The sequence below is a fragment of the Corvus moneduloides genome, chromosome 3 (assembly GCF_009650955.1).
Source record: "Corvus moneduloides isolate bCorMon1 chromosome 3, bCorMon1.pri, whole genome shotgun sequence".
Taxonomy (NCBI): domain Eukaryota; kingdom Metazoa; phylum Chordata; class Aves; order Passeriformes; family Corvidae; genus Corvus; species Corvus moneduloides.
Genome location: NC_045478.1, coordinates 111,096,351 through 111,119,492, shown reverse-complemented (window position 1 = coordinate 111,119,492; position 23,142 = coordinate 111,096,351). Strand labels below are relative to the sequence as shown.

The window sequence follows — 23,142 nt, the reverse complement described above, 5'->3', positions numbered from 1 at the left end:
TACAGCTTACATATAACAAAATATCATTGGTGCTAGGTTCTTCTAGCACTTAGATTCCAAAATATTTGCAGTTTCACTGGTGATAGAGGGTAAGAAATTGGCTCATGCAGCTTCTTTCCTTCTTTTGCTAGTGCTAAGGCTCCATATGTCACCAGATGTCCTTCTGCCTGACGGAGATGTTTCTGTGGTCTTTGAAGACCAACTTGCATATTAGAGGTGAGCTGTTACCTGTTACTAAAACAAAACATCGAAGCTTATTGATGGATATTAAACTAATATAAAATTCTGAATACTCAAATGAAGTGGTTTTTATACTTAGGAGAAAGAAAATTAGCAGCAATACAGTGTTCGAATTCGGTCAGCTTCTTTGCTTTTCTTGTCATAGAACTGGAGCATTGTTTCAAATAAAAGATGTTAAGATTATATTTGACTGGATGTATTTCCCTTCTCAGGAAGCTGTGGCCTGCTTTGCTGTGGGCTTCAGTTTAATGACCAGTTTGGGTCAATGGTCCACAGTCAAGTGAACTGCAGAGGCATTGTGATTTGTACTCAGTGTGAAAATAAAAGAATACTGCATGCTCTGGGTATTTTACATGATTACTTGAAATCTCATACTTACAAGGATATATTTGTCTTATTAATTGATTGTTCCAAAAGACATGTGACTAATTACTAGCCATGTATAAATTACCTTCATTCATCTTGCCTTGCTATTCCTAAAATATAGTTCTAAAAAAACCCCAGTGGTTTATAAGTGGACCGCATCAAAATACTATTTATGACACATCATGTCAATTGTACCATACAATAATTTTGTTGAAATATTATTTTGAATGATCAATTGATATTCAGCTGAATGTTATTATTCAAATATTGACTCAGTGTGCCTTGACATTCCGTCTTTGTGTGAGAACTGTTCTGTGTCAACAATAGCATCAAAACATCAAAAGCTCTATTTCACAGAAAAATCTGATGGTTTAAGTAAAAACACAGTTGTGATTTATTGTAATTAAAGCTCTGCTGTGGAGTACTGTGCCTATTTTCCACTTTTGACTTTCTTGCTTCCATTTATTCATTGCCTAGGCACCTCATTCAAAAATTCGGAGGCAGAAGGGAGGATGATGTCCTGGTTTAAAACCTGCCTGCCATTTCAGTACCTTCCCACATTTTTTTTCCCTGTAAGGAATTTCTCCCCATGGAATATTCCTGTCTGACTTTAGGAGGACATGGATGCAGTGACTAATTATTTTTAAATGATGCAACATAATGCTATACTTGGACCTACCCAATGGAGCTTGCCAAGGCACCCCTAAGTCTTTACATGTCAGCCACATCAGGAACTGACTGGTGGAGTTGCAGTCCTTATGCAGCTGAAACATCCAAATTTCTTTGCCACAGGAACCAAGTAGACAATAATACCTGTAGATTAGGAATATTGAATCCTTTGAGAGAGCAGCTTTATGAGTTCTTGAATCTTAAAAAATACCCCAACCTGTTGTCTTTAGCTCAGCTGTGTCAGGCATCAGAAAACATCTTAAATTATTCCAAGATACACTTTTCACCATGATCCTCACCTTTCCTTCTGAAACACAAAATACGCTAATTAGGGAGGTGGTAAAAATACTTTTGCATGTGTGCAGCTGGAAGGGAATCAAAGTGTATTTAAAGGAAATCACAGCTCCAAATAAATGTAAGGGCTTGTCATATCCTTCTTCATGCCTTGTCTGCTGGTTCTTGAAAGTCCTGGTGGTATTCAGGCTGTATACTGTGCTTGTGTTTTAACACCTAACACTGCTTTAGCTGGCAAAAATTGAGGTGCTGAACTTTGCTTTCTAAGTTGCATTCTGTTTCTAGTGTCACATCCATAATTTAATGTATTTACATTTAATTGTACAGATGAAGACATTGGGATCCACCAGTACTATGACAAGAAAGAACCAGGTAAAATATAAATAACCATAACTGAAACTAAACAAAACTTCAAGATGTTCAATTTTTGACACCAACTGCTTGCTCTTAAAAATGCAGCTTCAAATTTCTTGTTAGTATATGCCTCTGTATTTCTATGGGGTAAAGAAACACAGTTTTTCTACCCCAGCTTACATAGGAATATTTTTAAACTTTTTAAACCACAGAAGAAAAAAAAAAAAAAAAAGAAGGCAAAAATATTCACATAAAACAAACCGTTATGTAACTAGAAACCTCACTGGGATTTCACACCCTGAATTCTTACGGATTTTAAGATATTTCGTGTCGTGTGGAGCCCAGTGCACGGCCGGGTGATCGCCGGGATCCCAACAGAGGGCATCTCTGCCTGCTCTCCGGAATGGCCATTTCGGGGCGAGCGATCCCTTTCCTTTATCTGATTAATCATGGCAATCCTGCAAGTCTCCCCACGGGCCGAAGGGGCTGTGGGGCTGGAGTTCCGCCCCCGTTTCGCCCGTCCGAGTGCTGTGTTTCACACGCGGCTGTGCTGACGGACCGACGGACCCGGCTCACCTCGCTCCGTGCCTGGCGAGCCTGGGGCTCTGCGATGCCAGCCCACCTGCGCGGCTGTGGCAGCCTTTCTTTCACTGCGAATTTAAGATATCTGACTTGCAGGGTGAAAGCATCGGGACTGCCTTGATTGTTTTGGAAATTTCTGTGTTTTATCCAACTGTGCTAGTCCTCTCTCTAATATTAATATTTGTTGACAGCAGTTGTAAGGATTAATTCATCTCTTCATCCTCTTTCCTTTAGCATCACAGATGAAGCAAAGTTACTTAGAAGAGAGGCAAAAGCTAGCAGAATGTAAGGATATTTTCTGGGTTTCTTCTTACAGTAAGACCAAATTGCTAATTTGGATTAGTGATGCCCCTGGAACAGCATTAAAATAAACTCAGACTGCTTCCAATGTAACTTTCTGCACATGTCATCTAAGACTGACGATCACAGAACTACACAGCCCAAAACAATTGAAAAATTATAATTATTCCATCCTGGTATATTTGCGATCTGTTTGGTTTCTTCCCGTCACTAAGCATGGTAGTGTGTATTGCTTTTCAAGTCTATTGTCAAAAGGAATCACAAAAATAATCCAGATTTTTCTTTATGAAATTTACTTAGCAGATGAGCAATAAACATTCTCCAAATCATCTCTTGACTTGCAACACCAACTGCCTTAAAACTGAAAATTGTAACTAAAATACTTTCAGCCAAAATCAAATTCCCAATTAATAATCAGCTGCTTTCAAAGAACGGTTTTAGCTTTGAATCATTTACACTGTCCCTGCATTACGTGGTTAAAAGCAGTTTCAGTTCATGCTATCACACAGCAGTACTGTGACAGTTAAAGATTTTTATAGTAGTACAACTTTTCTTTAACTCGAGTTTTACAACTTCTGCTTTGCTCAGAGCTTTCATTAATGTTCAAACATTATTACATGACAACTCTGAAAAATCTAATGATTTTTTAGACAACTTCACAAAGCAATGTCTATGCTGTTAGTTTATCCAAATGAAAATTCCCATGGAATTGTGCATACATATGAAGGCAAAATGTGATCTGCAAGGATTAGTTCTTTCCAGCACTGCTAGGTGTGTTTGGAGCAGGTTGGAGCCCCGCTGGGGATGGGTGTGAAGGTGCAGCCATGTGGCAAATCCACACCCGCTGCAGAGAATTCTGTGTCAGACAGGATCAGTGCAGCTCTGGGAAGGTGAGGGAGGGTTAGAGGCAGGGAGGAGCCTCACAGGTTTGCATCCCTTGTGCTCAGTGTTATCCCACAGGCGCTGCATGTGTGAAAGGAGGAGCAGGCCCAGATAAACCCTGTCACCAGCAGCCCCAGTGGTGCCTTTTGCACGTGTGACAGGCAAAAGGGACTCAAGCTGCTGCACCTTGTCCCTGGAAATGCAGGGGTGCCCCCGGCACAAAGCCTGCACAGCACATTTTGGAAGGAGGAGCACTGGGGAACTTTGTTCACAGCTGTTGATTTGTACAGATAGTTTGGTATCTGTCCAGGCATTTTCCCATTTTGCATATGTGGATAAATATTCCAGTATTTATGAAGGCACCCATTGAAAATGTGATCTTACATGCCTAATTAATATTATCATAACAGTTCCACCAACGCTGGCTTCAGTCCAATGAAACACAAAGAGATGTTGTATGCTGGTGTCCTCTTTTGTTGATATATGAAATCCTTCATTTTTTCACTCTATAGCACTTCTATTGTAAGCTCCTTTTTGCAGGGAGGTTTAAGCATAACTGCTAAGTCATTCAGTCTGGAAGTTGGCATACAAACTGACAGCTTGGAGCTCAAAACTTTTCATCAGGTTTCCTTTAAATAGGAATAGGTTATAAACAATGTGTTCTAGTTTCTCATGGTTTTTATTGTACACTTATGAACAGAAAACTGCTCACTTTTAAATGAAGAAATTTCGCAAGTTATTAGAGCCTGATTCTCAGCCATGAAACAAGCCAATTATTGGCAACTCCAGAGGAAGCTTTGCCTCCTGGTTGCTAGAATTAATGTATTAGGCTGGAATTTTCACAATAGTGTGCTGAACACTAATAAATTTGTTAAAGGACTTCAGCAGTCATGCAGTTTCATCTTTGCTTGACTTGGTAGATTGTTCAGACCAAATTTTCAAGAACACCCTATAAATAACTATACTCCATAAGTCATGGCATTCACAATTGCTTGTTGTTAATACTTCTATATATGCATATATTCATGCATATATATTTTGCAGACATGCTAGTGCCTGCTTTTTTAAATTAGGCAATGAAATGTTAATTCAGAAGAATAGAATCTGTTTAGGATGCTTGAGACTTGAAACTGAGTTAAAGTACTGAACAGCAGATACTTTTTCACTGCAAGTGCTTAGCAGCTGGGTGAGTTTTGCACACAATTGCCATGGGGAAGTCATGGTCAGTGTGGACAGAGCATGCCGACTGTTCCTATGACTGAGCCTTCCAAAAACAGATCCTTTGGCAATAGAAACTACAGCCATTTCCTTCCAGCTGTAGGTAAGTTTTATATGTAAGGTAACTCATAGAAATCTTGGAGTTTCCACAGAAAAGGAAGTTCAACTCAAAGAACTCTTAAAAATTACAAATATAAATGTATGTTTGTACACACACCTACATGTATATATATACAGTCACTTATATATACACGTTTCTCTACCTTGTTTATTTTTTTTCTGCCGCTTTTATTTGACAGCTCGAGATTATCCTTGGATCCTGAAAACCAAGCGACCAGACAAACTGAGAGATGCACTCAAGGAGGTAGAGGTATGGTTCAGAAAGTTTTGAGCACAGCAACAGCTAATCTGCTTTTCAAACCTCTTTCAACAGCTTTAATTTTCGTAAAGATTCAACTCTCCCAGTGATGATAAATGTGCTTTTGTCTGGTGGGCTCTTCTAAAACAGCTGCATCTTTGTGTGGCATTTTTCATCTGTAAACTTGAAAATCAGAAGTCTGTTAACTGATAGTGACAATGTGTGCTGCCAACTCCACTCTCTGTTTTCTGTTGTCCTTTAGGACTTAATGCAGAACAGTCCATGTGTGCTGAGCAAATGGAAGAACAAACATACCTGCCAGGTACAGTGTCATCAAAAGGTCTTGCAGTGTTCAGTCAGTGGTGCTGAAGAGCCATTCAGTGACAGGAGCAGTAATATTAAAATGTTAACAGAAAAAATCACTGGATTTTTAAAAATATGTTGGCCCTTCTTACGTAGATTTGGTTTATTTAAATTTCTACCCTGAAATACATGCCTCAAGTAAAAAGCCTGGGCTTTATCAACACAAAGAAATTACATTAAAGGGCCCTGAGTCTGTGAGATGATGGTGATGATGATGATGATTACTATTATTATTGTTAATTATTGTTATTATTACTATTATTGTTTGGGGAAACTGAAAACATCCTGTACCTCAAAATAGTAGGCTGAGAGAGCAGCTATATATTAAAATATATAGACAGGTCTGGAATCTGTGTTATATTATTTTTATGTCTTAATTATTTACATATCTGTCACAAATCTTTTTACTTTATGCTTGTGTAATATGGGAGGGAAGTTACAATTCTAAACCAACTAGATCATTAATCAAGTCATGGAATAAAAGATATTGTGACATGTGGCACACATATAGTTATGTTCTCCAGCTATATGAGTTCCACATTTTGTGTACAAGAAACCCTTTTTCACATCCTCATTAAGACAGAACAGTAGGGCAGGGAGGAGAGCTGAACATGATGTGCTCCACAATCATGTGCTTCTTCTGAAAAGCATATGTAGTGAATTTTATATGTTTATACAACCTTCATGAGAAAAATGCATCATATTTGAAACTGCTTTGGCATGTGGAATACTTGTCAATATTACTGTTTCAAAAAAGGAATTTTGTCTTCTAATTTTTATACTTTTTCAGACTCATAATTTTTTTCTTCTTATTCAAGTAGTTTCAAATGTGTGTCAGCAGAATGTTTGTTAAATATCTGAACACTGTACAGCTAAAATTCCAGAAATGCCTTGAAGAATAGCAAAATGTTTAAATACTTGACATGCCAGATGGTTTGTAGTCTTTTCATATAAATTATAAAAATATGATTGTCTAAGCTACATTTGCCTATCAGATCTTACTGCTAGTAAATGTATATCATTCACATACAAATTACATAGTATACATCTGTGAATGTTAATCTTCTAGAGCTGATTTAAATATTAATTGTATGCTAATTGGGGGAATAATTTTTTCATGTCATTATTGTTCTGATTAGGAAAGAAATTTGGTTAAGAAATACTAAGTCAATTAGGTGTGAGTGCGTTCATTTGCCTCCCAGTTTGCTGTCTTTTCATTTGCTCTCCCTGTCCATTCTCCCTTTATCATTTTCCTTCCCCTCCCATTCAGCAGCAACCACCTGCAGCGTATACAATACATACTTTGGAAAAGTAAACTTCTTGCCAGGATGTGTCATCCTGCCTTTACAATATAACACCTTTGGCTCACTATCAGTTCTGTATAAAACTCTTCTTTATTTTTTGACTTAGCACACTCTAAGCTATTTCAGGCTTACATCAACATGAATGAGATGAATACAATTTAACTTATTTCTTCTACAAGATGGAAAAGAAAAGAGATGGGTGTTTTCATCCTAGTATATTAGGTATTGAACCATGTAAAGGGGTAGTTTAATAAATTTAGTATTTGAGGGGTTTTTTTAGATGGCTGCTAAGGCCAGAGTATAAGTGATTATATAGGTTATAACATAACCAGAGTGCAAGTTATAGATAAAAATCATAGTCATTTCCCTGTCCTTAAATTCTGCTTTTGGTTTCTCAATCTCAAAACAAAATGTGTTTTGTTTAATAGTGACTGGTTATTGAAGTCTCCAACAAGGGTTAGAATGTTTTGCCAAAACAATTGTGTTATTTCACTTTCTGTCTTCCTGAAAATAAAAGACCTCCAGCAAATGAAAATAAAATGGAGAAAAATGAATCATTTGGAAGAGTCTAGAACAGAAAAGCTGTCTTCTATCAATTTTGATGTCAGATGGTTTGTTTTTCTGCTGCTCATCTGTCTTTGAGCATTTGGCAGCAATAATTGGACTGTACCTTTTCGATGCAAATGTTCTGAAGCTTCTGGAAAAGATGTTGTATATTTATTTTTTACTTCTAAGTAGAATACTAATTAACTGTTTCAGCAGAGAGTGTTTACCATGCAATGGTGTCATCTGTGGCATAACACTGCTGTATTCACAGCCTTTTTTGGATGAATACCAGAGCTAGTGGTAGGAGTCCATGTTTGCATTAACTCTGGAGAGTTAAAGCAACATTACAGACAAACAGCATGAACATGTAGGAAGTTACCCTGATTATCATAATTTCAATGTTTTGGGCTAAATTTGAGTACATGGTTTAATTATAGTATCTATTTTGCCTTTGTTTTTAGTAGCAATACAATTTCAAATAAGCTGCTTTATAGAAATTAAAATATTTAACTCAACAGCTACATTTTCCCATTTTTCATTAAATGTTTATCTGTAGCTGAAGCAGGAGCAGTTCCCTTTGTATTGTAGTAGCAATGTGGCATCCAAAAACTCAATGGCTGCTGTACCTTGAGCAAGACAAATGGAAAGAAAACTGAAAAGTGATGCAATGAAAACAAGACTATTCTTTAAAAGAGTAGTATGATTTCCCTTAGATTTTGTGAAAAACAAGCATAGGGCTGCTTCCAGTGTCCCTTCTGTAACCTAAATACCACTATTCTTAATTCCTCACCCTTCCTCCAGCACTTCCATCTTAGAACTGGCCCACAGGCAAAAATTGGCGGCTGTTATTTTAAACACGCATCAGCTAAAAATAAGCGTGCTGTCATGTTAACTGTTTACATGCAAATGGCCAATTAGACTTCATGCATATGCCCCAGAGACAAATCCAGTTGTTTTGCCTGGAGATTATCTTGTCCATTGCATGAGTCTATTTCTCAAAGTTGGCTTTTCTATACGAATTTGCTTAGAACGACCATAATGATGGCCTGGCTTTCTACCTTTCTTAGCGTTTCATTTTATGCATCAAAATTTATCCTATTATGGGTTTTTTTGGGGCCCAATCAGTGCATTGGAAGTTTCATATTTTCTTCCTTGTCCATGGCCAAAAGAACCCCGATGGCCTTTATTTTTGCAGTCCTAAGTATACATTCCAGCACTGCTTAGAGCTTCTGAAATAGATGATGTGGCAGTTCATGTAAACATAACCTACACAGTACAGGGAATTTTGTCAAGGAGCTTGCTCTCATATTTAAAAGACCTTAGTTGAATCCTAAATGACTGAGGTCTTTTCTTTAGCTCTGTTCCAATAGGATCTGAACCCACACCATTTCTGTATGGTACTTCTGACCCCCAACTTTGATGACCTGTGCTGAGTTGTTGAAATAATCCTGTAATCTTCAGTTAGCTAATGTCAAAGGAAAATAAATAGACCATAAAAGAAGGATGACAGGAAAAAGACAAGAAGTCTTTACAATAAGATGCCACTGTACTCCTCAGCTTTCCCTGCCAAGGAGTAATGACCTGAGCAATTAATTTTATCAGTATGGTTGAGTTTACTCAGCTCAGCTCTGGCTGCTTCTTTTCTTAGTCTCCTTCTCTAATTCTCTGGAATGCCTTGAAGTTTTGCCACAAAATCATGAAATCTTCCTATGAAATGATGCCATTGGTTAAGGTTTGGTTTTACAATATAAGGCAATAAAAATAAATGAGATCTGGCTGAAACATTTGATTTCCAAATTTTTTCAGTTTTACATTTGCATTATGATGTTAAATTAAACACATGCCAACATTGTCCTACATTTTATTGTATAAAAGCCAAGCACTAGCTATGAATCATATCTGTTACCTGCTAATGAAAAAGATTTATGTATACTTTGTTAACTTGTTTTGATTTCATTTAGTTGTATTTGTGTTGCAATTTATGTATGTATATAAATAGTTTTTCTATTGCCATTGTCAACATACTTAGAACTGGATTCTGAATTGAGGTCTACAGCAATATTTTCTGGCTTGTTCTATCAGCTACAATGCCCATTAGCAAACCGATTTAGCAAGACACATGGTGACATAACACATTTGATACCAAAACCAAGACATTCTGTCTAGAATACATGAGAAGCCAGCACTCATCCCCAATTACCAAGAGGAACACTGCCCTCATATTAAATTCTTTTGGTTGCTTTTGATCACCACCATTAATGTGTTGTGTGGTTTTAGATATTTGGAGCTAGAAGTACAAATGCATTGATTATTGTGAAACAGTAACGTGTAACAACAATAACTTCATCTGTAGTAAGGCATGCAACACCGTAATTACGGTGGGGTGGCTAAGAAAGCAATCTGGAATGAAGAGGTGGGGAAAAACCCTGGGAACCTGCTTGAACAAGAATTGCTTTGCAATTCTCTTCTCCTTTTGCATATTCCTTTGTCAGTTGGGCTCTCTAAAGGAAAACAGTTTGCAGCAATATTTTTTACAGGCATATTCTCTCTTCCAATTTCAATCAGATAGAAGCAAATCCTGGCTTTGCTCCACAGGTATCTTTTTAGGTAGAAGGGCTGATAAGCAGCTGAGCTGCATGAATGAGGAGTCAAGGGCTCAGGCTTCTGAGGATAAAGGGATCCACTTAAGTAGATGCTTAAGTTGTACTAAAGTCCATAAGTCACGAACCTGTACTTAAGTCCTTTGCTTAATAAAAACTAACTCAAATACGTATTGGAGCACTTTGCTATTGGGGAAGGGCTAAGTCTTTCCCTGAGTATCCTCTGCTGCTTATGTCTTTCTTGCTCAGTGGAGAAAAACTTTTTGCATATAAAATACGTAATCCCTTCTACCAAAGTCTTCACATTCAGCTCCTCAATAACACAGAAATTAAGTGGCCCTTCCTTCCCAGCATGTAGAATGACCAGGTGTCCAAGCATTTTACTCAAACTGCATTCAAGTACAAAGTTTCTGCCTTATTCTTCCAATAGGTATGAAGTCATGTTTTCATATTTTATTTAGGAACGCCTTGTGACTGTTTAAGCTCTGGAGATAACTCTTTGATTTTATTTTTCCCATCACAGTACTTCAATCTGAAAAATTTATGATGTGTTTCATCATTGTGAATTTCTTTCCCTAATTTAGTATCTGTTAGATGGAATGATGTAGTGCCTTGTGTAAATAATGCCTCTTATATTGGCTTTTATTCCTTCGCACTGATGGGCTCTTCCCTTTGGAATTGGATCACTGTGTATCGGTGTTCAAGCCAAGTTTGCAATCTTCCCTATTTGTTTTATATTCATTCTTGCTTGTGATTGGACTGCTCCCATCCACCAAAATATGAGTTTAACTAGTCAAGCTTATGTGTAACAGCACCTAAATCTTATTATCATGGAGCAGTCTTTGCACAGACTACACAGAATGTAGCAAATTGAAATAGTGGGTTCAATTTGAGCACATAAATATTTTCTCTTTTATGGAATATCTTTGATGAAAGCACAGAATCATAGAATCATTTAGGGTTGAAAAACCATGTAAGAGTGAGTCCAGCTGTTAACCTAATGCTCCCAAGTTTATCACTAAAACATACCCTTAAGTTCCACATCTACATGTCTTTAATACCTCCAGGGGTGGTGACTCCGCCACTGCCCTTCTTTCTTTAAGTACCTGCTTGTACTTCATGGTAAACTCTAAGAACTAATTTTTAAAAAACTTCAGTTCTAATCCAAAGATTTTTAAAGGGAGATGGATGAAATCCTAACCTTACATGGCCATATAGTTTTTAAGGTCTCTGATTAACTTTTTAAATTTAGACTCTGAAGTTCCTAGAAGAATGAACTTAAACCTATGGACCAACCACACTAAGTTATTATAACAAAAATTGGTTAAATTACAATTTAAGATTTTCCCGAGTGTCTCAAACTTCTGAGGAGAATAATGGGAAAGAATGTTTTGCTGTAAAATGAAAGAAGGAGGGAGCACAATGGGAGAAACAATAAAAGTCATGGAAATGATTCTACTTTTACCTACTATCTGTGGTTCTGGCATGCCATAGTGATATGTAGAGATCTATACAATACTGAAAATCCATAGCACTGGTTTAATGACCAGTTTCATAGATGCAAAGCAAAGCACACCCATTAGCACAACATTTTATATGTATATAAATGTCTTGTCATGAAAGACTGGAGAGGTTTTCATTGATTTCTATTATAGCTCTGTAACAGGTGTGATTTATGCCATTACCAGGAAATTAATACATAGGCATAAAGTGAATTTATACCCTGACTGCCCCATCCCTCTTGTTGGCACATAACACTGAAAGATTGGGGGTGTTTTACTCTCCCCTATCAGGCTGATATCCCTTCCGTAATTTAGAACTGAGATTTCTAGAGTATTTATGTAATTTTGCTTGATTGTTCTCTACATCACCATTTGGCAGCTCCTGGGTTTCAACCCTTACTTTTTCCAGCAGGTTTTTCGGACAGTTATAGCCAACTGTAGTCAAACCTTGCTGGATTTCATGTTGCCAAGTTGGAAATAAATTGTGATTTTATCTAATCTAACTTCAACATAAGGACAAATTGAAGTTTTGAAAGATTGTAATAAAAGCTGCATGAGTGTAAGCGTGTCTAACATTTTTACTAGGACAAAACCTTAAAGGACATCCATCATGACAGGGAATATTGAAACATTGACTATATGTATCTGTCAAATGAATGTATGATTAGACTTTGGCAGGATGGGAACTGATCATTTGTTCTTAGAAATTAATTCTACATCACAGATTTTTTTTGTTTCTGTTTCACACATTACTAGACTTTATTTTTAAAAAATGTTGGTTAAAGGTGTTAGAGCAAGAAGGTAATTTCTTTAAGTACACTTGTTCTATTCCTTGGAGAGCACAGAGGTATAGTAATATAGCAAAATATGTAAAACTGAGAGTTTCCATAACTGAATTATCAGGAGCAGAGCATTGCACAAGGGGCATGCCCAAATAGATCACTACATTCCTGTTCCTCATACTTTTTATTTATTATACAGTCCAGTGGATTTCACTGCAAGAAAGTTCTAAAGATTATATTGCAACCATGTTTGTCTCACAGCTCCAGCAGAGAACAAATGGGATTTTTTTCTGCCAAATTCTCCTACAAGAGCAAGTGTTTCTTTAGTAGTTAAGTTTTTTAAAAGCACAGAGATTTCTTTAAAAATCGAATGTTAGGTAGAAGTAGGAGCTGGAGTGCCAGATTCCTGGCCTTTGATGGGCCCTCTGGACTTGTCTGCAGTGGTCTTTCCATTGAGAATTCCTTTTATAGGCTTTATTTTCTGAATTCCTTTGCTGTAGTAGTTGCATTCAGAAAATGACTAATGGTTTAATTATGCAAAAATAAATGTTTTTCATAACTCCTCCCACTGAGCATTCTCTCTCTCATAGAAGATATTGCATAAGAAGGAGCTGATAAATACTGTAACTTAGTATTCAAGATTATATGTCATTTAATTTAAATTAATTAGGCATGAATATTCAATTAACTTTGAAATAACCCTCTGACTGTTCTGTCCAATAGTTTAAATTCTTTCTTTCTAAGAGAGACATCTATAACATTATGTCAAGGAGTGAATGGATTTATTGGGAGCTCACAGCTATCTCTGTGGTAGGGTACAATTATTTAATTTAAACAATATATGAATGACCAGAAATAACAAGGATAGCAAAAAGGTGCTGGTTTTAATCTGTGATAATAATATAGAATTATATTAAACCCTACTTTATATGTTTTTACATGCAGACTATGCAGTTACTTTATACAGAAATATCAGGTCCATGGATGATAGAGTGATCAGTGTAATTCGTTCCCTCATTCAGAACAGAATTTTGATCTCTGTTTTTAACAAACTAATTCAGTACATTTTATGTAACGTTTGGGGACTTAGCTGCTTCTTCAAGAGTTCAGCAATTGTAGTTCTTGTGCCCTTATAATTCGGTGTCATGTTGCATCTCTCATTGAAAAAGCTTTCAAAGTCATTATAAGACATCTTCACGTCAGTGATAATTCATTTTTGTAATTTTGAAAATCAGATTACTACGTAATGGACGGCTGCTAATACGTACCTTAGAATGTTTCACTTTATTAACGATTTCTGATGTCTTGTTTTCTCGCTCTTTGGATTCAGCTCCTCTTTCACTCAGGTGCTTTGGTGTCCCTAAGCCTTTCTGGGCCACAGCTGGAGAAAGTGGTGATTGACAGGACCCTGGTGGGGAAGCTCATCTCCGACACCATCAGTGATGGTAATTACACCCATGTGCAAATCAATTGCCTACATTAACAATAGAGTAGAGAAACAGTATGTCAACAGGTAGACTAATTATTGCCACTGGGGACTTGCAAACTCAACAAGTAATTGCATGTAATGCTATAGTTACAACCCTCAGGACTAAGAACACTTTAAGAATAATATTTAACATCAAAGTTTTCAGGCTTGTCAAATGCTGCATGGGTTTCTAAAATTCCATTTCTTACACATTGTAACCGCTGTGAACATGCCATTTGAACTTGTCATGTTTGTTTCGTAGGTGGGAAAATGGGACAGAACCAAACATCAGCCAATTGAATAGTTACATGGGATAAAGCTGTTATTAAAAAAGGCTGGATAACATCAATTATGTGGAGGTGTTCTCATTCAGTTTCTTGATACCCAGAATCTCACTACTGTTATTAACTAGTGACTGCTAAAAATTAGGTTTTCATTTAATGCAGAAGAAAACTTACAAAAACATCCCTTTTTCCACAGCTGTATGATATGACTCATATCGTTGAGAAATCAACTGGTATCTTGGCTTCTGCACAAGCAGGAGTATGAAATTTTGGTGTGAGCCATATTACATGTGCACTACCTTCCAAATTCTTTAAGAGTAGACTCACATTACATCCTTCTAGTAAGAATATGAGCTTAATTCTGGTTTGATCTTTAATGATTTGTTTTTCTCTCTACCCAGGCATCTATTGTATATTGGCCTAGTTTTTTAAGAAACTACAATACTGTGTCCCTCTGATCTTATCAATATATAGTAGTTTAGTCTTGAAAATTAGCATTAATATAACTATGTTAGTAGAATCTTTATTTATAAAAAAATTTAACACTGACCTCATTTTTTGTTAACTAATTACACAGAGAGCACAGAACATGTTTACTATCTTGTCTTCTTTTTTCACTCTTCACCTTAATTACTGGACTACTAATTCCATCTAGATTTTTTTGCTCTCTGTTTCTGGAGGGAGGATTTCCTACTTTCAGGTAGGAAAAAAATTAGGAAAGCATGGAATCTAATGTTATACCCAAATTGAAGTAGTTTGCAGAAATTATTTGGAGTACTTTGTCTTTAAAAAATAATAAAAAAATAAATTATATGTATCATGCCTTACCTTGGCTTAATATGTCATAGAAATACAAATATTTGTTTAGGAAATACTGCTAACTAAAAAAGCTTACAACTAAAGCAACAATAAAGCAACAAATATGTTTTGCTACATTTAGACCACTGTATTTATTACATAAATAATATTATATAATGTTTTGTCCTTATTTTCATTTATTCAAGATTTTCTTAAACCTCCATGTTTGCTAATACCCAGGTCTGAAGGTGAAATAAAATTGCCTCTGTTCAGTAAAAGCAAACCACTCAATAACTTTCATTGCAATACAGTTTTTATTGTCGTGAACAATAAAAGAAGATGCTTTTGTTATCCACACAAATAGTGCTCAAAATACAAATTTTTATACTGAACTATCCTTACATGAGAAACATGAGATAATGTTGTCCTAGAGGAAATTAATTTTAATTCAACAAAATAGCACATCTGACTTCAAATTACATTTGTGATTATAAAGTTGCCCAAGAGAAATTCTACATTTAGTACAAGAAGCCTGTATAAAAAGAAAAATTCTTACTTCAGAAATGGATAAGGGTTACAATGTGCCAGAATTACTTATGAAATGTTGTAATTCTCATTCAGAGTAGCATGTCCTCTTAACATTTGGAATAAAGGTCAGACTGTGTGCACAAAATACAGAATTACTACTGCTTTTATAATCCTCCTGCGTCTAAGAAAGTCCTCCTGATTCTTATTATTTATAGGCAAAATTTCATCAGCATCTGAGATGTGCTGCAGCTCATCTTTAACATAAACTATGTCTGTGAGGACATCAAAATATTTTAACTGTGTACGTACATATTGAGGGTACCATGTTCAGTGGTTTTCAATTTTCATGTGTGTGCAGGATCTCAGTTCTAGCTTCTGAATCATCTTATCAGATGATTTATCACTTTTTTTTTTCCAAAAAAGCTAGTGTTGATGTTACATTTCAAAGGCAATTATTTGGCTCTAAACTCTACCCTTTAGCATTTGCATACCAGCTACTTCAGAGTTGTGCCAGGACATGACTGTTGGAAAATGAAAGTGGTTATAAATCAGACTAAAGAAAAGCAAAGCTGAGTAGCCAGTTTTCCATGCTTATATGTAAGACTAAACTGTCAATCTACTTAAGGATATGTAAAATTTAGATTTAAGAATCTGGGATATTAGTAATAAATGCTTTTTTTTTTATTTTGTTTTTCAGAGGTTATTCCACAGAGTTTGGTTTGTTTGTTTCTAAATCTGGTTCCACTTTAATTGGCGTTTTCCTCTTAGGAGAGATTTCTGAGTTTAGTCTGAGCTCAGCTTTCTAGATTTGTTTTAAACCAGCAGTGATTCTTCAGTGATCTGGTACTACTTACCCCAATGACTCACTTCATACTCAGACATCTCTTCAAGTGTGGGTGCTGCTTGAATAACTGGGTAACACTTGGGAAAAACCCTAAATACTATTTTCTAAGTAATTTTCATTGTCAGATTAGTTAATCACTTTTATGTTGAACGAATTTGGTCTAGCACCCCCGCATGACAACAGTGGGGATTCCACTGAGCTTTTCCAGACTTCAAGGGAGTCTTTTCCATCTTGGTTGCTTATATTGTTTGGGTGCCCCCATGTGAAGCTTTCAACGAATTCGTAACCCCTTGGAAGCCTAATCCTGCATGTAACAGTCTCCTTGGTGTCTGCAGCAGCACCAGGAATCTTGCAATGATTCAAAATACCAGATACACCTCCAGTACTAATTTGCTTTTATTGCTCTTAAGACAAGCTAAGTTGTATGAGGTGCATTTCTGAAATACTGGTGGATGTAACCATAGGACAAAGAAAATACTGAAGGCTGAGTACTGAGATGAAAATTAATGTGGAAGGGCATAAAATGTATATTTGAATGTAGTGGCAATTTGATATGAGATATGTTTTAGGATATTGCAGGGCTTTCAGTGTAATACTTAAGACACTGTCTTGAAAACAATTGCTTTTTGCAGCGTCTCAGTGGAGTGTTTGTTTTGTTCCTAGAGACAGGTATTACAGTGCTGACAATTTTTTTTTTCAGCTGTTCTTACAGACAATTTCATCATCTTGTCATTTGAGGACCATAACCAACTCTGCTTTATTCAGTTTACAAAGACAATGGATTCTCCCGATGTAAACAAAAGACTGGAAAAACTCTCTTGTTTGGACTTTAAGGTATAGATGCCAATGGTGACTGCAAATGTTGCAGGAACTATATACATCATGAATCACTGGTGTTCACTGATACTGTGTCGCAGCATAAATTGCAAACCTTTATATAATTGATCAGAGCAGCTCAAACTCTAAAAATGGCAATTACTGAAAAGTTGAAAAATATTACAATGGCATTCTGAGTTAAGGAGTTAAAATACTGGGGGGATCCAGATTTCTACTGTGTTTATTTTCAGGCTCAGACACACATTTGAGTTATCCCTCCTTGACAGATTACCTTGTGTCCATTGAGCAGCAATAAGTGACCCTTGGCACATTCTTGGCATCTAACAAGCATGAAGCAAAGTCTGTAACAGTAAACCTCAGTGTAAAAGATTTAAGTTTAATGTGTTTTACCCCTTGTTTGTTGTGGGCTGAAAACACACGCACGGTCAGTTACTGTGGCTCAGCTGATAGACACAAACACATGAAGCTCTGATAATTCAGTCTTCTGTCTGAGCTCCAAGACTGTTGTAGTTCTTGGCAGAAATCTTAATTTCCCTTCTAGTCACAGTAATGGTGTTGTTGGGAGTGTTGCTTTTAGAATTAAGCCGCCGAGTAAGGAGTCAGGATATAGAAGCTGAGTTTCTCACCACTGGCCAACTGTGTGTGTGACCTTAGGCAAGTGACTTGGTGCCTCTGTGTCCCAATTGACTAGTTACACAGTGAAGATTGAAATACTCCTTTTTTGCAGCACTTTTTGTGTGAGTGTGTCTTCACTACAATGACAGCAGCAGCTGAAAGGTAGCCTGGAGAGAGCTGAGCTGGCTTTAAACTAGCCAGTCTGGAGCTCAGTGGAAACCAGCTCATCTCAAGATGAATTACATTGTGTCTTGTATGGATTGATCTGGGTAGACATAACTTATTTCAACCATAAACACTTTGGCATCAGGACACCACTTCCTTAGGTAGAAGTGGTTGGTGCGACAGCAATATGAAAAAATAATCAGCCAAAGCAATTAACTTTGAACAGTTGAAATAGGGAAGGGGCTGCATCCAATTCACTGCAAGAATGAAGAAGGGTCAAGCCTTTTCCCAAGAAATGTAGAAAGATGTTGTGAGCAAAAGAGAGAGTTTGTATTTATTTCAGACTGGATAAACATTAAAGAAAACAATCTTATGCTAGCAAATATTTTCCCCTTGACAGCCCCTCAGTTATTTACTTCCTCACATAAGGGAGCTTGCATCTGCAAGGCAAGCTTTTTAAGGATGTGTTTAATTTAAGTTTTGCCATAATGTGTTTTAACTTGCTTGGTAGAAATACTTTCTGCTAGGATTAATATCTAATACATTTTCCAGGCTGTTTCAGTTCAGGGCCTCTTTTCAGCAATGGCTTGTGTTTGCAAGATTGATCCAACCTCTGTAACGTGGATTTGAGACAGTTCACTGTTCACTGGGAACCGAGCTGATACATACTTTACTTTAAAATGCTGTGGCTTGTGCCTGGCCTGTGGCGTTCATTGCAGCTGTGCTTTAGGAGCGAGTGTGGTGTGTGGCGGGGCTTTCTTCTTAATAGCACTAAAGTTTAACGAAGAAGCTGTGGTGAACTGCCTTTGCCATTGAAGTGTGAGGGCCACAGCTTCTGACTTAATGTTTAGAAAAACCAGAAGTATCTGCTGCACTCCTTAATAGGGTTGTTAAATTCAGTTCTTTGCTGACACAGCTGAGCTTCTCAAAACACCTCCATGCTCAACGTTAACTTTGCTTTCTCTTGAAATCAGTGGGAATCACTGTGGAACATTTCTTTGCTAGCCAAAAAAAAGGCATTTGCATTTTTTAATTGAATGTTCTTTTGTGTGAGGCTTGCTAGTTAGGCAGCTAAATATAATTTTTATTATCTTTGGAATTCCACCAGTGTGAGACTGCAGAAAGTATTATTCACTTTTGCAATAATATTGTGTCAGCTCTCTGCATTGATTTAGAGTTCTTCATGGCTGATTTTTGGTCAAATTTCAAAAGCTGAAAAATCACAGACACAGCACTAATGTCACTCTCAGTAGAAAAATAAGATTGTCCTCAATTGCAACTGTACAAACTTGTAATAGTATGTAACAATATGTAACAATAACAAATGTTATTGTTAAATGGGGGTTTAGGGAAAAAAATGGTTCTTTAGAGTTGGGGTTTTATTTAAGAGAAATTGAATGAAAAAGGTAGCATGCACTGGTATAGAACTAACACGGGATTAAAATCTGGAGCCAAGATTCAGGAAATTTGATTATAGCCTTCATTTCTGCCTCTGACTTTTGGTGTAGCCTTGAGAAACGTAGTATTTGGGTTTACAGTCCCATTTCTAAAATGAGGGAAGTGTTTGTAATGGTATAATTAAATTTCTGTCATATTATCATTGTAATGATAAGCAACCTCACATTGTTCAATGTCCAGGCTCATGGTGGGCAAAATTGGCAGCAGTGTTGGACTGCCAGAGTTCTGTCAATAATAAGAACAAGTCAACCATGCTTTCTTCCTCACAGATTGATATTTGTCCAAAAGTTGAGTTTTTACACAATGCATACCTAAATGAATGAATTAATCTCTCTTACCCTCTTCCTTTCTAATTGATACCACCTTGAATTTTGTTTGCACTTTGAAACAATAAAGGAAGACTTATTCTATAAATCACTACAGTCTTGAAGACCAGCAAAATAGAAAACAAACTATTATTATTTACGTTTTCTGAGTGACATGAGTCCATGTTTGCGAGTGACATGTCTAATGCAAGACATTGAGGTTTACAAAAATTTGTGGCTGTTTTAACACCTGAAATTGTTATGAACAGTTAACAGTACAATACAGGACTAATTAATACATGTGGAAGTATTTGTTCTTTTCCAGACTAATCAAGGTGTTGTCACCAAATTAGCTATTAGTATATAGTTCTAATTCAGGTAGCAGCTACCTGCTGACTATTGTGTATGTTTTATCTTTACCCGTTAAAATATTTTGACAAGTGAAACACGGGATGTTCTGAAAATACTGACCTTTTGCAAGTTTTTCCTGTCTGTGTTTTTAATCCGTTTCAATTTACTGAAGGAGACTGAACAAGGAGTTAAATGTTTACCATGAGAGAACAACATTGGTAATTACTTTGATTTCAGTTCCTTTTGATGTGTATTCATGGGATGAAGAGGTCAATAATATTATGACCATGCAAATAGAAGAGGGTTCTTTTTGACCATATAAAAAACAGCAAAGGATTATTAAAGCATTAACCTTGATTTTAATGGCCTTGGTTGAGAGCTGAGATCACAATTTGGATGAGCCTGATTATTTACTAAATACAATACATAAATGCAACGGGTTCTTAACACCCATTGCACTCTGGCATTATCGCATTACTGCCAGCCTTTGTTGCCTTCCAGACAGGAATATGAAAGCAATCTGTCATGTAGTGAGACTGGCTCCAGAAGCATTTCTCTGATAAGAAGACCCCCTGCCCTTTGCTAGTGTCTGGTCCAGTAGGCTTAGCCATGCGCTTAATCCCCAGAAAGTGGTTCGATTATTGCTGACCAGCAATGGCAAGATAGGTTTTTTTTCCCCTAGCTATCAACCTTCCATTAATTCCTTAAGCAGAAATGCGGTGCAATCTATATTTCCTTGGCATGTGTCACCCAGATGGTGCACTGCTCATGTTTTCAAATAACCATGCTCCAAATAACAGAGTTTGAATAATAAATTCCACAAATCCTTCCTGAGAAAGAGGCACAATTCTCAAGAGCTGCATAAACTTTACGCATGATGCTGTAGCTCATCCACATTATGCAGAAAAGTATATGTTCTTTTGCAAAGCGGATGTTTGTGTTTCCATTCCTTAATTTTGGGAGGAAGAAAAAAGATATATGTTTGCTCAAATACTGTAGAATATATTTAATATTTGATTATGTCTTAAACACTAGCCTTAGCTCCGTGGTCAGCTTTGCAGAACTTGTCATTTAATATGGCTAAGCTTAAATCCTGTGTGGAGGTCGATGCTGTCAAGCAACCATGACTGTACATTTTGGTATTGATTGGAGTCATTGCAGTAAATTCCTTCTTAACTCATATTCCTTTCCATCCCAATCCCCTCCCCACAGATAAAAGAGTGAGCATGTCTTTCTGTCTGAGGAGATATTTTTCATGTTTACAGACAGCCTATATGAAGATATATGTACGCAGTGCTCTGCGTATATATACATTCTTTCTCACACATCCAAAGTAAATGCTCCCATTTGCTCCTACTATGCTATTTTATCACCTCAAATATTTCCTGAATTTTTTTCTTCCATCAGATTTCTTATGTTGATATACTTGGACCAGAAGGTAGAAGGATGAAACGTCACCTGGCAATAAACTGTATGCAAGATATGGTCATTTGCTGGTGGTCAGCAACTAGTGATGGAGCATGGCCTTGGTCTCCTATTTCCTGTCAGAGGGACAGAGCCAACCTATTGCTATTAGGCTGTGCACATGGCAAATTGGAGGTAAAGTGATGAACTCTCTTGTTACGTGATTTTTTCGGGTTTGCTAAAGAAAGAACTATTCAACTTAAATGCATATTCAAGTAGATATAAAGAACAGATATTATTAAAACATAAGACAGGAAGATCAGCCATTCTAATCTTAAAAACAAAGGTTTGTTACTTAACAAAAAAGCCCCTTATTTACTGTGTTTACTATTTTCACATCAAAACTGTCAGCCTGAGAAGTGTAGCCAGTCTTTATCATGGAACAGCTTTGGTGCTGCTAACACTGAAAATAAAAGTGTCAGAATTCCACTAGAAAACTCTAATATGAGTTAGCAGTTGTAACTGTTGCATGTAAGTCTGATGCAATTATTTTACATTGTCTGCAATGTTAACTGATAGGCAATTTACATCTCTTTCAAGTGTTTTTCATAAAATACTACCTATGCCCAGATGGTGTTTAAATTTTTGTTATGAGTATTGATCAAATCAGGGACTGATATTTTTCTCAAAGGAAAAGTTAAAACTCCCCATCTGCAGGTGGGAATATAAAGTATGAATTAGGACAAAGCTACAAGCTGACCCTGCTCCTGGCACTTGCTTAGCTTACCTTTATAGGCAGATGTTTTCATTTCAGCTATTTAATTTTTGTTTCATCTATTTAAGAATATATTAACCCAATTTGTTAGGTAGAAGTATAAAAATGAAGTTATCTGGGCATACTCTGAAAGATCTGGAGTCCAAATTTCAAATGTAAAAGCTTTTCTGGACTAACATCTTGTATAGATATTTCTGTATTTGGAATTTTATTTTCGGTTTATCTTTACCCACTTCTAATATGGACTAAAATGGCACTGACTCTGGGAGAAGAGCACAAACTCAAGGATGAGCTGTGCAATAGCTGTTCTGGATTAGCTATTGCAGACTATTTCCCTGTAGGGAAAACCCCTAAGTAAGACTTAAGAATAAGCTACTCTTACAAACAGCATCCTCCTCTCTTTAATTAGGGAAGATGTAAATGTTTTAATGTCTTGGAACTATTACTTTGTTAACTAATATTCATTTAAGTGAGATCCTTTTCCCTTGGGATTTTCTACCTATTGAAAGCGAAGAGAACAGATAGTTGAGACAGCTTTTCTTTTCTTATTTCTGTCATTAGTCACTGTAGAATTGAAGTTTAAATTACCTCCAGCTCTGCCTTCTTTACTTCTTTTCAATTGACCTCTCTCCACTTGCGGTCATCTTTGACTCATCTCTCTCCTCTGCCTGATCTACACCTGCAGTTCTCCATTCCCCCTGCAGCTAGGCCAAATCACATAGAAAAAATTACTCTGGGAGCTAAAATGTGTGGCTGTTCTTTGTAAGCTTTTCCAGCCTAGTCTCTGTGCCAGTTATTATGAAACTTCATCCTACTAACATTTCAGACCTTATTTCCTACCATGACTTCTGTATGTCCAGGTTCTGACAATGACATTCCTGTGCCTTTTTTTTCCTTCCCACATTTTCCAGAAAGCTCTCTAATGCCAACATAGCAGTTTGTAGTCTCTA

General features: G+C 36.7%; 1 protein-coding gene across 15 annotated transcripts in view; it reads left to right on the top strand.

Moving 5' to 3' along the window:
• Nucleotides 1-23,142, top strand: part of WDPCP (WD repeat containing planar cell polarity effector) — a 148,848-nt gene that overhangs the window by 46,177 nt on the left and 79,529 nt on the right. For 12 of the 15 annotated variants that reach the window (XR_004239099.1, XR_004239100.1, XM_032103530.1 and 9 more), the window contains 8 exons: nucleotides 132-216; nucleotides 1,897-1,941; nucleotides 2,740-2,790; nucleotides 5,205-5,275; nucleotides 5,526-5,585; nucleotides 13,691-13,805; nucleotides 16,983-17,116; nucleotides 21,421-21,612. Coding sequence is in view for 13 of the 15 variants with exons in the window: in XM_032103530.1 (XP_031959421.1) it covers nucleotides 156-216; nucleotides 1,897-1,941; nucleotides 2,740-2,790; nucleotides 5,205-5,275; nucleotides 5,526-5,585; nucleotides 13,691-13,805; nucleotides 16,983-17,116; nucleotides 21,421-21,612 (729 nt within the window). In the remaining 2 variants the exon portion in view is untranslated. Of the gene's footprint in view, nucleotides 1-131; nucleotides 217-1,896; nucleotides 1,942-2,739; nucleotides 2,791-4,820; nucleotides 5,009-5,204; nucleotides 5,276-5,525; nucleotides 5,586-13,690; nucleotides 13,806-16,982; nucleotides 17,117-21,420; nucleotides 21,613-23,142 lie in introns of those variants that run through there. The other 3 variants (XM_032103522.1, XM_032103525.1, XM_032103524.1) reach the window with 3 other exon arrangements.